At 45.6% G+C, this 13892-nt stretch overlaps 1 protein-coding gene across 14 annotated transcripts in view; it reads right to left on the reverse strand.

Moving 5' to 3' along the window:
• ATP7B (ATPase copper transporting beta) overlaps nucleotides 1-13707 on the reverse strand; it is an 81664-nt gene extending 67957 nt beyond the window's left edge. For 6 of the 14 annotated variants that reach the window (XM_074022089.1, XM_074022085.1, XM_074022084.1 and 3 more), the window contains exons 1-2: nucleotides 13414-13707; nucleotides 12839-12943 (exon numbers count right to left, since the gene is read on the reverse strand). Coding sequence is in view for 10 of the 14 variants with exons in the window: in XM_074022084.1 (XP_073878185.1) it covers nucleotides 12839-12889 (51 nt within the window). In the remaining 4 variants the exon portion in view is untranslated. Of the gene's footprint in view, nucleotides 1-12838; nucleotides 13248-13300; nucleotides 13330-13413 lie in introns of those variants that run through there. The other 8 variants (XM_074022086.1, XM_065533279.1, XM_074022082.1 and 5 more) reach the window with 3 other exon arrangements.
• Nucleotides 13708-13892: the final 185 nt, after the last annotated feature.

Below are 13892 nucleotides of genomic sequence, written 5' to 3' on the forward strand. Positions count from 1 at the left end.
ATTTATTTATTTATTTACTTTTTGTTTAGTAGAGACAAGGGTTTCACTATGTTATCCAGGCTGGCCTCAAACTGCTGAGCTCAAGCAATCCGCCTACTTTGGCCTCCCAAAGTGCTGGGATAACAGGTCTGAACCACCACACACAAGCCTCTTCACATCTATTTTGTTCAGTCACTGCTGTATTCCAAGGTCTAAAACACTGCTTGACACTTACAGACTTTCTCAATAAATATTTGTTGAATGAATGACAAAGAATGCCAAGGCAAAACAACTTACAAATGTGCTTGCTGTAAAAAGACTGCTAAACTTTCAGACAATACTCAACATTCAGGGCCGGGTGTGGGGGCTCATGCCTGTAATCCTAGCACTTTGAGAGGCTCAAATGGGAGGATCACTTGAGCCCAGGAGTTTTAAACCAGCCTGGGCAAAATGGTGAAACGCTGTCTCTACAAAAAAAAAAAAATTTTTTTAATTAGCTGGGCATGGTGGCACATGCCTGCAGTCCCATCTACTCAAGAAGCCGAGGTGGTAGGATCACCTGAGCCCAAGGAGAACCAGGCTGCAGTGAGCCTGCCACTGCATTCCAGCCTGGGCAACAGAGAACCTGTTAAAGAAGAGGGGAGGGGAGGGGAGGGGAAGGGAGCAGATGGGAGGGGAGGGGGAGGGGAGGGGGAGGGGAGGGAGGGAGGGAAGGAAGAAAGGGAGGGAAGGAGGCAGCAAGTGAGCCTCATGCAAAAGCTGACTCCCTCCTCCCTCACTTACTCATTCCTTTATCCCTTCAAGCCAGGGATCTAAGCTCAAATACAGGGATCTCTCAGAGATATCATGGGTTTGGTTCTAGATCATCACAATAAAGCAAATATCCTAATAATGTGAGTGACACAAAGGTTTTGGTTTCCTTGTGCATATAAACGTTATGTTTATACTATAGTCTATTAAGTGTGCAATAGCCTTATGTCTAAAAAAATACATATACCTTAATTTTAAAATATGTTATGGCAAAAAAATGCTAACAATCATCTGAGCTGTCAGTAAGTCATGGTCTTTCTGCTAGTAGAAGGCCTTGCTTCAATGTTGAGGACCGTGCTCTGGACGAGGCTTTGGCTTAAGAGAATGTTGTGTCTGGTTTGATCTTACGTCCAAATCACTAAAACTTTTTCCATATCAGCAGTAAGGCTGTTTTGCTTTCTTATCATTCATGTGTTCACTGGAGTAGTACTTACTTTCCTTCAAGGACTTTACCTTTGCATTCACAACTTTGCTAACTGTTTGGCACCAGAGTCCTAGGTTTCAGCCTATCTCAGCTTTTGACAAGCCTTCCTCACTAAGCTTAATCATTTCTAGCTTTTGATTTAAAGGGAGTGGACTCTTTCACTTGAACACTTAGAATCCATTGTAGGGTTATTAATTGGCCTAATTTTAATACTGTTGTGTCTTAGGAAACAGGGAGACCTGAGAGGGAGGGAGAGACAGAGACAGGAACTGCTGGGAGTCAGTGCAGCAGTCAGAATGCACACATTTATAGATTAACTTTGCCATCTTATACGGGCCCCAAGATGATTATAATGGTAGCATCAAACAGCACTAATCACAGATCACCATAACAGATATAATAATAATGAAAAATCTGAAATATTGTGAGAATTACCAAAATGTGGCATGAAGTGAGTACATGCTGTTACACAAATGGCATCAGTAGACTTGCTCAGTGCAGGGTTGCCAGAAACCTTCAACTGGGTAAAAAAAAAAAAAAAAAAAAAAATACAGCATCTGCAAAAGGGCAATAAAGCAAAGGTGTGCCTGTACTGTCACAAGTAGGCAGTGACTTAAATGAGCAGAACAGGCCATGTGGGGCTTGCGGCCACAGGAGGAGCTCATGCCCCACCTGGAGGAGGCAGCTGTTCCTCAGCTCCAGCCAACTGTTGTCAAAAGGCCTGGTGTCACCAGAGCTTCCAAGAGAAGGTGGATAGCTGGAGTTTTATACAGTAAAATCTTTCCATTTTAAGATGTTGAAAACCAGCCAAAGTTCTAGCCAATGGAATATAAGGCAAAGTTGTTTGTCAGGGCTCCTAAGCAGGCTCCTTAAAAGACAGCGGGACTGGCTGGGCGTGGTGGCTCACGCCTGTAATCCCAGCACTTTGGGAGGCCGAGGCAGGCAGATTACCTGAGGTCAGGAGTTCAAGACCAGCCTGGCCAACATGGTGAAACCCCATCTCTACTAAAAAAATATATAAAAATTAGCCGGGTGTGGTGGCACATGCCTGTAAACCCAGCTACTCGGCAGGCTGAGGCAGGAGAACTGCTTGAGCCCAGGAGAGGGAGGTTGCAGTGAGCCGAGATCGTGCCACTGTACTCCAGCCTGGCTGACAGAGCAAGACTCTGTCTCAAAAAAAAAAAAAAAAAAAAAGAGAGAGCAGAATTATCCTTGTCTTTCCCTTATTTCAGTGGTGTGCAAACTTGAAATACACAGCTGCAGCCCCAACAGCTGTCTTAGGCCATGAGGTATCAGGAAGATGGAGTTGCATCCTAACTTGTGTTAAAAAATCATTAATCAGGAAACAATTAGGCTGAGAAGACTCCAGCACTTCAGGTTCCTATGTAAGCAAACCAAATCCAACTCAATACAAACAGTAAAACAAAGCTTAAGCGTAACCAGGCAGAATCCATCAACTACCTCTAACTAGAGGCTTCATCAATCAGGAACCGCCAACTAAACTCTAACTAGGGTCTTTTTTATTCCTTATTTTTTATTTTTTCTCCAATCTCACAACAGCTTATAACTAGGCCTTTCTACTTTAACCAATCAATTATTCTCTTTGTTTTGCTTCCCTGAACACTTTATAGTCTTTCCCTCATTCCCCCTAGATGGAGCCCTGAACTGTGTAGTCTGGCACTGCCCAATTCATGACTCTGATGGTGCCGCCCTAGTGGGGGCGCTCTGTGACAGCTCTTCCCCATAGACGTTTTCTGCCTGGGCCCTGGGTCCTCCAAGACATCCTCTGAAATCTAGATGAAAGTAGCCACACTCTACAGCTCTTGAACTCTGCTCAGCTGCAGTTAGCACCACATGGACACCAAGGTTTACAGCCTGCACCTTCCAGAGCAGCAGCCCAAGCCACACCTGAGCCACAGCTGGGGTGGCCAAGGAGCACTGCAGAATGCAGGAAGCAGAGATTCGAGGTGGCCCTGGGCAACTAGACCCATGGCCCCACTGGCGGGGCATGGTCCTCTCCCTCCTGCCCTCGTGGTCCAGGCACTCAGGGCCTGTGACAGGAGTAGCAGTCCCAAAGACCTCCCAAATCCCTTTAAGGTCATTCTTCCCAGCAGCCTTTTTATTCTTTATGATCTAGCCAGGCTGAACATTTTCCAAATCTTTGTAAGTTCTGCTTCCCTTTTGATTTTAATTTGTCTTTAATTTGTTTTCTTCTTGCATTTTCTTACAAGCAATTAAGAGAAGCCATGCAGCACCCCGCACTCTCTGCTTAGAGATTTCTTCCACCAAATATCCTAGTTCATCACTCTTCATCTAGTTCATCATCTATCCTCCACAAAGCATTAGGGCACAGACACAACTGACCCACGTTCTCTGCCATTTTATAAATAAAAACAGAATGGGCTTTTCTCTAGTTCCCAATAAAATATTCCTCATTTCTATCTAAGACCTCATCAAAATGACCTTTGCTGTCCATACTTCCACCAACATTCTGATCATGACCACTTAAGTAAACTCTAAGATGATTCGGGTTCTGTCTACAGCTCTGTTCTTCTGGGCCCTCACTAAAATAATCCTTAATGCTTAGTTCATACTATCTAGGCTTTTTCCAGCATGTACCTCCAAACTCTTCCAGCCCCCTACCCTTTACCCAGTTCCAAAGCCAACTCTCCGTTTTCAGGGATCTGTTATAGCAACACTCCACTTCTTGGTACCAATTTGTATCTTAGTCCTTTTGTGCCTCTGTTGGGAGCAGGCCCCCCAAAACTGGCCATAAACAAAATCTCTGCAGCACTGTGACATGTTCATGACGGCCATAACACCCACGTTGGAAGGTTGTGGGTTTACTGGAATGAGGGCAAGGAACACCTGGCCCGCCCAGGGCAGAAAACCGCTTAAAGATGTTCTTAAACCACAAATAACACCATGAGCGACCTGTGCCTAAAGGGCATGTTCCTGCTGCAGATAACTAGCCAGACCCACCCCTTTATTTCGGCCCATCCCTTACTTTTAGTTAATCGAATATCTAGAGAAACAATGCTAATGACTGGCTTGCTGTTAATAAATTTGTGGGTAAATCTCTGTTCGGAACTCTCAGCTCTGAAGGCTGTGAGACCCCTGATTTCCCACTTTACATCTCTATATTTCTGTGTGTGTGTCTTTAATTCTTCTAATGCCGCTAGGTTAGGGTCTCCCAACTGAGCTGGTCTCGGCATGCCTCTATAACAAACTACCACAGACTAGGTAGTTATAAACAATACAACTCTATTTCTCATAGTTCTGGAGGCTGGACAGTCCAAGATTAAGGCTCTGGCGAGTTAGTCAGTGTCTGGTGGGGGCTGCCCTGTTTTAAAATGGAGCCATGTTTTTGTGTCCTCCAGAGGAGAGAAACATTGTGTCCTCCCTCATGTGGCTGAAGAGGTGAAAAGGGGTAAACTCCCTCCATCCAGACCTTTCATAAGGGGACCTAGTCCCACTCATGAGGGCTTCAATCACCTCCTATAGGATTCACTTTTTAATACTGTTACTCTGGGGATTAACATTCAACATGAAATATGGGATGACAACACTCAAACCATAGCAGAGGCCATTCAAATAAGAACTGGGGAGGACCTGCCTTTGGTATTCATGGAAACCTAAACAAGAGAAGATTCAGGACAGCAGTGAAGGAAAAGCCAGAGGGCAATGGGAAAAGCAGTGGACAGACTGCCTTTGTGTATCAGGAGACACAAACAAAAATGTTCACAACAGAGCTGCTCATAAAGTGCAAAAACCCACAGACCTCCAAGCACTCTTCAAGGAAACTGGATAAACTGTGCTGTATACCCCCCGACCTCATTTAACACAGCCATGAATCTTAGAAATGCAATATCTAGTTAGAAAAGCTGGTCCTTTAAGACTAAACATACTATAATACCATATTTATGAGGCTCAGAAAGGAAGAAAACTAAATAATATATTATTCAAGCATTCATATATATGTAACAAAGCTTAATAGAAAATAGAAAGCTGGGTTACAATGAACACAATATCGAGCATGGTGGTCACCTCTGTGGTGGGCACTCCTATGGGTGATGCGAAAAGATAAGGAAGGAGCAGCTGGGAGGGTGCCATGGTGGTGATCACGCTCTTGTTCGTGAGTCAGGTGGGGTTCCTAGGCACTTTCTGTAAACAAGCAAGTGCAGACTATTCTTTCTAGGAAACTGAGGGAAAAAGGGAGAAGAGAAATAGTGTAATAGCTAGTGACAGAAACAAAGTAATGGGAGAGATTTTAGAATAAAAGCAAATTGCACAGTGTCACAGGCAGAAAGAGAGAAATCAGCAGAAAAGGGGAAAGTGGAGAGAAGACATGGTCAATAACCAGTAGGCTCCAGAACAAGCAGAGAGGAAGGCGTCAAGGACACTGGTAGAGGGGATGACCTTAAAAAGAAGACAGGCCTGTCCTCCGATTCTAGAGATGAGACAAACATAGGTTGTCGGTCTAAATAAAATTTGGAATAGAATAAACAGACAACCTACAGAAGGGGAGAAAATATTTACAAAATATGCATCAGACAAAGGTCTAAAATCCTGAATCTATAACAAACTTAAACAAATCAACAAGCAAAAAAGAACCCATTGAAAAATGGGCAAAGGACATAAATAGACACTTCTCAAAGAAAGACATACACGATACATGTGGCCAACAAGCATGTGAAAAAATGCTCAACATTACAAATCACCAGGGAAATGCAAATCAAAACCACAGTGAGATACCATCTCACACCAGTCAGGATGACTATTGCTAAAAAGTCAAAAATAGCAGATGCTGGCAAGGTGGTGGAGAAAAGAAAATGCATACACAAAACTGCTGGGAATGTAAATTAGTTCAGCTATTGTGGAAAGCAACCTGGAGATTTCTCAAAGAATTTAAAAATAGAACTATCATTTGGCCAGGCACAGTGGCTCTTGCCTGTAATCCCAGCGCTTTAGGAGGCCAAGGAGGGAAGATGGCTTGAGACCAGGAGTTTCAGACCAGCCCAACTGGGCAACATGGCAAAACCCGTCCCCTAGAGAAAAAAAAAAAATTAGCTGGACGTGATGACATGTGACTGTAGTTGCAGCTACTTGGGAGGCTGAGATGGGAGGATCACTTGACCCCAAGGAGGTTGAGGCTGCAGTGAGCCGTCATCATGCCACTGTACTCCAGAGCCTAGGGGACAGAGTGAGACCTTGTCAAAAAACAAAAAGTAGTACCATTTGACCCCACAATCCCATTATTGAGTGTATACCTAAGGGAATATAAATCTTTCTACCATAAAGACAAATGCATGCATATGCTCATTTCAACACTATCCACAAAATAGCAAAAACAGAATCAACCTGGATGAGCATCAAAGGCAGAGCAGATAAAGAAAATGTGATACATATGCACCATGGAATACTACATAGCCATAAAAAAGAATGAGATCATGTCCTTTGCAGCAACATGGATAGAGCTGGAGGTCATTATCCTAAGCAAATTAACACCAGAACCAAAAACCAAATACTGCATGTTGTCACTTAGAAGTGGGAGCTAACCACTGAGTACACATGGACACTAAGAAAGAACAACAGACACTGGGGCCTACTTGGGGGTGGAGGGTGGGAGGAGGGTGAGGATTAAAAAACTACCTATGGGGTATCTGTACACCTACCCCCCACAACACGCAATTTACCCATGTAACAAATCTACCTCTTGAAACAAAAAGAAAAGTTGGAAAGGAAAAGAAAAATTGAGGGAGAAGGTGGGTAGAGCTAGGCAGAAAGTTGAAGAAAAACATACTCAATGATGTCAATTTCCTTGAGTAAGAAGTGAAGTTACCTGTTGAAAATAAGGGACAGCAGAAATTGTGCAGAGGACTCACTCCAAATGGCAAAGGCTTGCCAAGAATCACACAAAGTTGATAAGGACAAGTAAAAGGCATCAGAAGGCATAACTGAGATTAGAAACAAGAAACTGCTAGCAGCACCATCCATGTGGTTGCCTGAATTTCTGCCTCCAACAAAGCTGCTATGTTCAGAAATGAAAGATTTCACAATTACTAGTGTTTTAAAAGTTGTATTTGTGGCCGGGCATGGTGGCTTATGTCCATAATCTCAGCACTTTGGTAGGCCAAGGAGGGCGGATCACCTGAGGTAAGGAGTTCGAGACCAGCCTGGCCAACATGGTGAAACCCAGTCTCTATTCAAAATACAAAAATTAGCCAGGCTTGGGGGCGGATCCTGTAATCCCAGCTACTCGGGAGGCTGAAGCAGGAGAATTGCTTCAACCCAGGAGGCAGAGGTTGAAGTGAGCCAAGATCAAGCCATTGCACTCCAGCCAGGCGACATAGCGAAACTCTGTCTAAAAAAAAAAAAATACACACACAAAACACAACACAAAAACAAAAACAAAAATCAAAAAAGCTGTATTTACTATGTTAGTTACATCGCAATAAAAAAGTCATTCTCTGCTTTGCCCCCTATCTCACTGACCTTTGATCTGCTCAGATTTTCTCCTTTAACTTAGCTAAAAAAAAAAAAAAGAAAAAAGAAAAATCTATATAAGAAAAAAAAAGCTATGGACATTTCAGAACAACACTCATCACTATGCAATGATTCCAATTTTCTCCTATAGATAAAAATGATACTAAAGTCACCTGAACATGGATACTTCCTTGATACCTGTGCTATGACATCAGTGAGCAGTGTTCATGTTACTGGACCATCTCCATCCCTCCCATTGAGAGGAAAATGTATGTCAGGTAAAGAAGCACTTAAAATCCATCTCTGTCACTTGCTTAGTTTATTTTACCCTGCTCTGTAGTTACCAACTGCACTCTGTTGCTGCTAAAACGACCACTGGCCTCTAATATTCAGGAAAGTTGAGTTTAGACAGCCTAGTTTCTCTACCAAGAAGACAATTCCATAGAGAGTAAGGGTAGAAGACCTAACTTACAGTTCTTTTTCAGGTTTTTCAGCCACCTTTGGTCTGGATGGGAATGATCATTTCCAACAGTCTCTAGCTGGTCTCCCGCAGTTTCCTGCCCAGTTCACCCTTGCAGGAGTGACTTAGGCTGTTATCCTGTAGGGTAAAGTCCAAACTTCTAGCCTGATAAACAGGGTCTTCCACGGACCTTCCAGCCTTCCACTCTTCCAGCCTTGCCACACCCTTCACAGTCCCCTAACTGCCTCTTTCCATTTCCAGTCCTCTGGACCTTTACACATGCTGGTCTCTGCCTCCAACGCCTTTCTCTCCGTGCTCCCATGTGCCTAGTCAACGCCCTTCTCTCCGTGCTCCCATGTGTCAACGCCTGCTCTTCCTGAAAGACCCACTGGAGCACCACTTCCTACTGAAGGAATTTTTGTACCCCTTCTGTGGGTGTTGTACTGTGTAGACAGCTCTGTTCCAGCACGCATCCAGCACAGGGGCTGACCTCTCTTCATCTCTGCCTCCCCCTGCTTGGCCCAGTACCAGGCACACAGAAAGTGCTCCACAATGTTTGTGGACTGAAGGCTGAATGACCAGGTCACTGCTGCCCCACAGAAAGGCCTCTGAAGATAAAACAATGTGGAGAAATCATGTCGAGAATTCACTCATTCAAGAACAACTGTAGTGCACCTATACGTGCTATGGGAAATAGTTTTTTAAAGGGTACAAACCCGGTTCCCATTTCAAGAAGCACAGAGTTGCAAATAAAAGCTATATTCATTAAATAATCATACCAGGTGGTATGACCAAGTGTCAAGTAAGTTTCGACAATAAAAAATAACTGAGAAAGTCAGCCAGGCCTGGCTAGGACTCAATCCTAGGTCTGCCCCAGCCACTCTGGCTTTCTTATTGTTCCCCAAACTCTAACATTATGTCTTCTGTACTGTTTCCACTCATGACACTTCTGACACCAAATGTGTGGGGTTTTTTCCCACACCAACCAATGCTCACTCTCCAGACACTAACTGGGGGCCCTACGATTCAATTCAATTCTGACACCAACCATCTGGAGTTAGCACAGACCCCACAGGTAAAGGCTCAGGCCCACAAGAGTGCCCACACTTCACATGCCAGTCGCCGGGTCTGGGCCATCTGGACTCCTGACCAATTGTGAAGTCAGGAGTTTCCTACAACTGCCTCCTCAGGTTGGGTAATTTGCTAGAGCAGCTCGCAGAACTTAGGAAAGCACTTTATTTACTATCACCAGTTTATTATAAAAAATACAGCTAAGAAACCACCACATGGAAAAGATATGGCAAAATATGGGAATGGAGGTTTCCAGGAGCTTCCATGTCCTTTCCAGGCACCACCTTCCCAACACCTTGATGCGTTCACCAGCAGGAAGCTCTCCAAAACCCATCATTTAGGATTTTTAAGAAAGCTCTATTTGTGATCCACAGCGCTGGTTAAAAAAAAAAAACGCCAGGTGCAGTGGCTCACGCCTGTAATCCCAACACTTTGGGTGGGCGGATTACGAGGTCAAGAAATAGAGATCATCCTGGCCAACATGGTGAAACCCCGTCTCTACTAAAAATACAAAAATTAGCTGGGTGTGGTGGTGGGTGCCTATAAGCCCTGCTACTCAGGAAGCTGAGGCAGGAGAATCGCTTGCGCCCAGGAGGCATAGGTTGCAGTGAGCTGAGATCCCGCCACTGCACTCCAGCCTGGCGACAAAGACTACATCTCAAAATAAATAAATAAATAAAAATAAATAAAAATTTAAAGAAAGCTCTATTCTGCAGGCATGACTGATGAGATCATTGTCCACTGGTTACTGGCACAATCTCCAGAGGCTGGAGTACCGGGCTGAACACTCGAATCCCCTAATCACATGGTTGGTTCTTCTGGCAATCAGCCTCCATCCTGAAGCTATCTAGGGGCCTATCAAGAGCCCTCTCATTAACAGAAACTCAGGTAGGGGTGAAAGAGATTTGTTATGAATAACAACAGATGCTCTTATCACCTTCCTTCAGGAAATTACAATGGTTTGAGAAGCTCTACGTCAGGATCAGGAACGTGGGACAAGACCAAGTATATATTTCTTCTTATCACACGACTGCCTTAGGACTCTCACACTAGATGGTTTCTGAACCTAGGATACTTCTCCGAAATCTGAATCATTCAAGGCTCTACTCAAATCCTACCTTCCCAGAGAAATCATTCCCTGACCACCTACTTAAAACCGCATCTTCCTCTCCACCCAAGTCATTCCCTTACTCTGCTTTTTTTTTTTTTTTTTTTTTTGTAGACAGGATCTTGCTTTGTCACTCAGGCTGAAGTGCAGTGGTAGGATCACAGCTCACTGCAGCCTCAAACTCCTGGGCTCAAGCCATCCTCCTGCCTCAGCCTTCAGAGTAGTCGGTTCAACAGGCACACATCACTATGCCCAGCCTTTTTTTTTTTTTTTTTTTTTTTTTTTTTTTTGGTAGAAACGATGTCTTGATATGCTGCCCAGGTTGGTCTTGAACTCCTGGACCCAAACTGCTTTATTTTCTTCACAGTACTAACTAGTACCTGAAATAAAGCTACTGAAGGAAACCAAAACATTTCACCTCAAAATAGACTTATTTGAAATATTTTGAGATGGCCGTTCAGAGGGCCTACAGACAAAAGTAGTCCTACTGTGAGGGAGATGAGCATCTGTAGAGACTCTCCATTGATGCAGCCAGTTTTTCTCAGAGGGCCCTTCCTTGTCTGGATCTGGGTGAGATCAGCTGAGTTTGGCACCTTCAAGGTCTGAAACATTTCTTCTCCCTGAGGGCTGCTACCTGTGAGGTTTCATCTACATAAGACCACCTTTGCTAGCCAGGTCTCCTCTTCTCTCCCTCCTATAACCTGATTTACAAACACAACCTGTTTTTGGCCAAGCTTAGAGCCCCCACTCTTTCTGTAACCTCAAGATAGTATAAAAGTGGCAACCATCTTGCCTTCCTTTGAGATTGTATTTTGTAAGACTCTCACGGCACGTTAGTAAATGTGTATGCCTTCTCTCCTATTAATCTGCCATCTGTCAGCTGATTTTTCAGTGACGCTTCACGGGACACAGAAGAAGTTTTCCCTTAACTTCTACACTATATATTTGTTTACGCCCTTTTTTTTCCTATCTCCGACTAGGAAGTAAATTCATAAGGGCAAGGTCTTGGTGCTACCTAAATCCCCAGTGTCTAAAACGCCTGGCATATAGCACTCAAAAAAATATTTGTTGAATAAATGTTGATAACAAGATATAATATCTACATCAAAGGGTTTTTGTGAGGATTAAACACAAGAGTGCACATAGAGGGATATGAGTGCCTAACGCAATGCCCAGCACACAGTAAGCTCAATAACGTTGGTCAACGCTATTATCAGAGGATTCCAGAAGACAGGTCAACATGGGCAGGAGCAGTTACAGAACGTTTCAAGGAGGTGGCAGGTCTTGATCTTGATTTGAAGGATCAGGATTTTTTTCTCTAGGTGGGGACATTGTAGGAAGTTGAAATCTCCGCTGCACAAGCCACCGCTCCCAATATTTCTTCATACCCCTATCAAATGCATAGTCATCATACCGTACAAACCACCTACCAACCAGCCTCTCTCTGTCCATCCACTAATCCATTAGTTTTCATTTCTGTATCACTGGAGCCTAGATGAATTCACTACTAAACGGCACCCAGCAATGTTGCTGAATTAGTTTCAGAAATCTGTGGAAAAGAAACAGCCTACTGTTCTGTCCAGCAATCCAGGCCTAAGTATCTATTCTAAAGAAACAGCGTCAGCATTAAAAATCATGTACAAAGACGTTCACTTCTAAGAGAGAGAGAGGGGAAAAAAGTAGCAAACAGAATGTCCACCACTAGGAAACCATGAATAAACTATGATGCGTTCAAACTGTGCAGAGGTTGCACTGAATTAGACAGCTAGTGAAACAATCTCTAAGATATATTGTTAAACTGAAAAAAGTTAGAGAATACACATACGGTGATCTCATTTAGGTAAAACAAAAATTTTAACACCTCACACAAACGAAACCTAAAGATTTCTCTGGAGTGTGTGCATATTACATATAGATACATGTATCAACTCTTCAACATTGTGCCTGAAACATAGTTCTCAATAAATATCTGCCAAATGAAGACATACGTACATGAATAGAAAAATACTGAAAAATAGATCTGCTTTTCGTGCAAAATATTTCTGTGCTATTTGCATTTCTAAAAGGTTGTTTTAATGTATTACTTGTACAATTAAAATGAACTTAAAACAGTTATAAAAGTTCCAGGGCCTCGATATACCATATCTGGTCCAAGCACCAGGCTCTGAGTAACTTCTCCAGGTAACTAACGTCATCGTTTTGAGCCATTAGGGCTCTAGCACAGCAACTCGATGCTCACTTTACCTCTCCAGCATCAGATCCCTTAAAAGCATAAAGATGCATTTTGAGGTGTGGGGTTTTCCATCGTTCCCAAACATCAGTTGACCGCACGCTTTTTCTAAAGTGTCCTTTTCTCCCACGCCACGACGCCCCTGGAGCTGGGGGTCTGGCTCGGCCTTGCCTGTGCACCCCCTGGGGTCGAGTAAGCGTAGGACACGGGGAGGGAAGTCCTCCTGGTGGGAGTGAGCTCGCTGCGCGGGAGCGGGGTAACGAAACTCACTTTCCGACTGGCCCCCTCTCTGGCAGTGATCTGTCTCTCCTGCTCAGGCATCGTCCCGCGCGGACACCGAATTCTTCTCTGATCCGGCTCAGAGCCAAAGGTCACCTGGTCGGCAGAGGACAGTGCGGTGTTAAAATCCGGGGAGGGGATGCGCGGAGCGCGAGGGCATCGGCGCGGCTCGGCTCTAATGCCAAGAGGGGTCCGGGAACCGCCCCTTAATTAGGGACCGGGGAAGCTGCAGCCCTCGCCACACGGACGATTCAAAGTTGCGCGCCGCCGTCCTCCCGACCTGGGGGCGTGCGGATGAGAGCGCGAGGGGAGAGTGGGCCTCGGACCCTCGCCCACTCCCCAGGGGGCTGGGAGTGCCCGCCCTGGAACTGCCGGCCCCGCCGGTGCCTAAGTGTCCTCTGCCGTGCCGGCGCCCCAGGGCGGAGGCCCGTCCTCCTCCGCAGTCTCAGTCACCTCGCGCTGGTGCGCTCCGACACTGTACTGGGATCTCAGGCGTGTGCGGGAAGGGGAGGGCAGGTGAGCGGCGCAGAGCCGGGCCGCAGACGCAGCTCCCAAGGCTCACCCACCGTCTGCGGGGAAGGTGCCGGGTGGCGCCACGTCGGGTCCGGTCTGCGCTGCCCGCTCCTCGGACTCTGCGACTGACTGCCGGGCGCCGCGGGTCCCAAAGGAAGCAACCGCGGCGACAGTGAACTCCGCACCTGGAAAATCGATCCGCGGTGCGCAAAGGCCAGCCAATGGCCTCCAACGGGCGACGGGCTCTGGGCAGCAGACGGGGGCGCAGGCGCCCAGGCGGGGGCTTCCAGTTGGGGAGAGGGGCAAGGGAAGGAGCGACGGCTGTCAATCACAGGCCACGCCCTCCTGAGCCCAACCCCCGCTGCTGTCCCGCCCAAGGGGGCGGTGCCGTGTGCGCCAGGCCGAACACTAGTCTACGTCTCGGCATATTCTATTGGCTGGAAGGCCGTGGGAAGCGGCTACCAGCAACCAATTGTAACGCGAAATTGGCCCGTGAGGGCGGAGCGAGCATGGCTCGCTTTCTCAGGAGCCA

The sequence above is a fragment of the Macaca fascicularis genome, chromosome 17 (assembly GCF_037993035.2).
Source record: "Macaca fascicularis isolate 582-1 chromosome 17, T2T-MFA8v1.1".
NCBI classification, from domain to species: domain Eukaryota; kingdom Metazoa; phylum Chordata; class Mammalia; order Primates; family Cercopithecidae; genus Macaca; species Macaca fascicularis.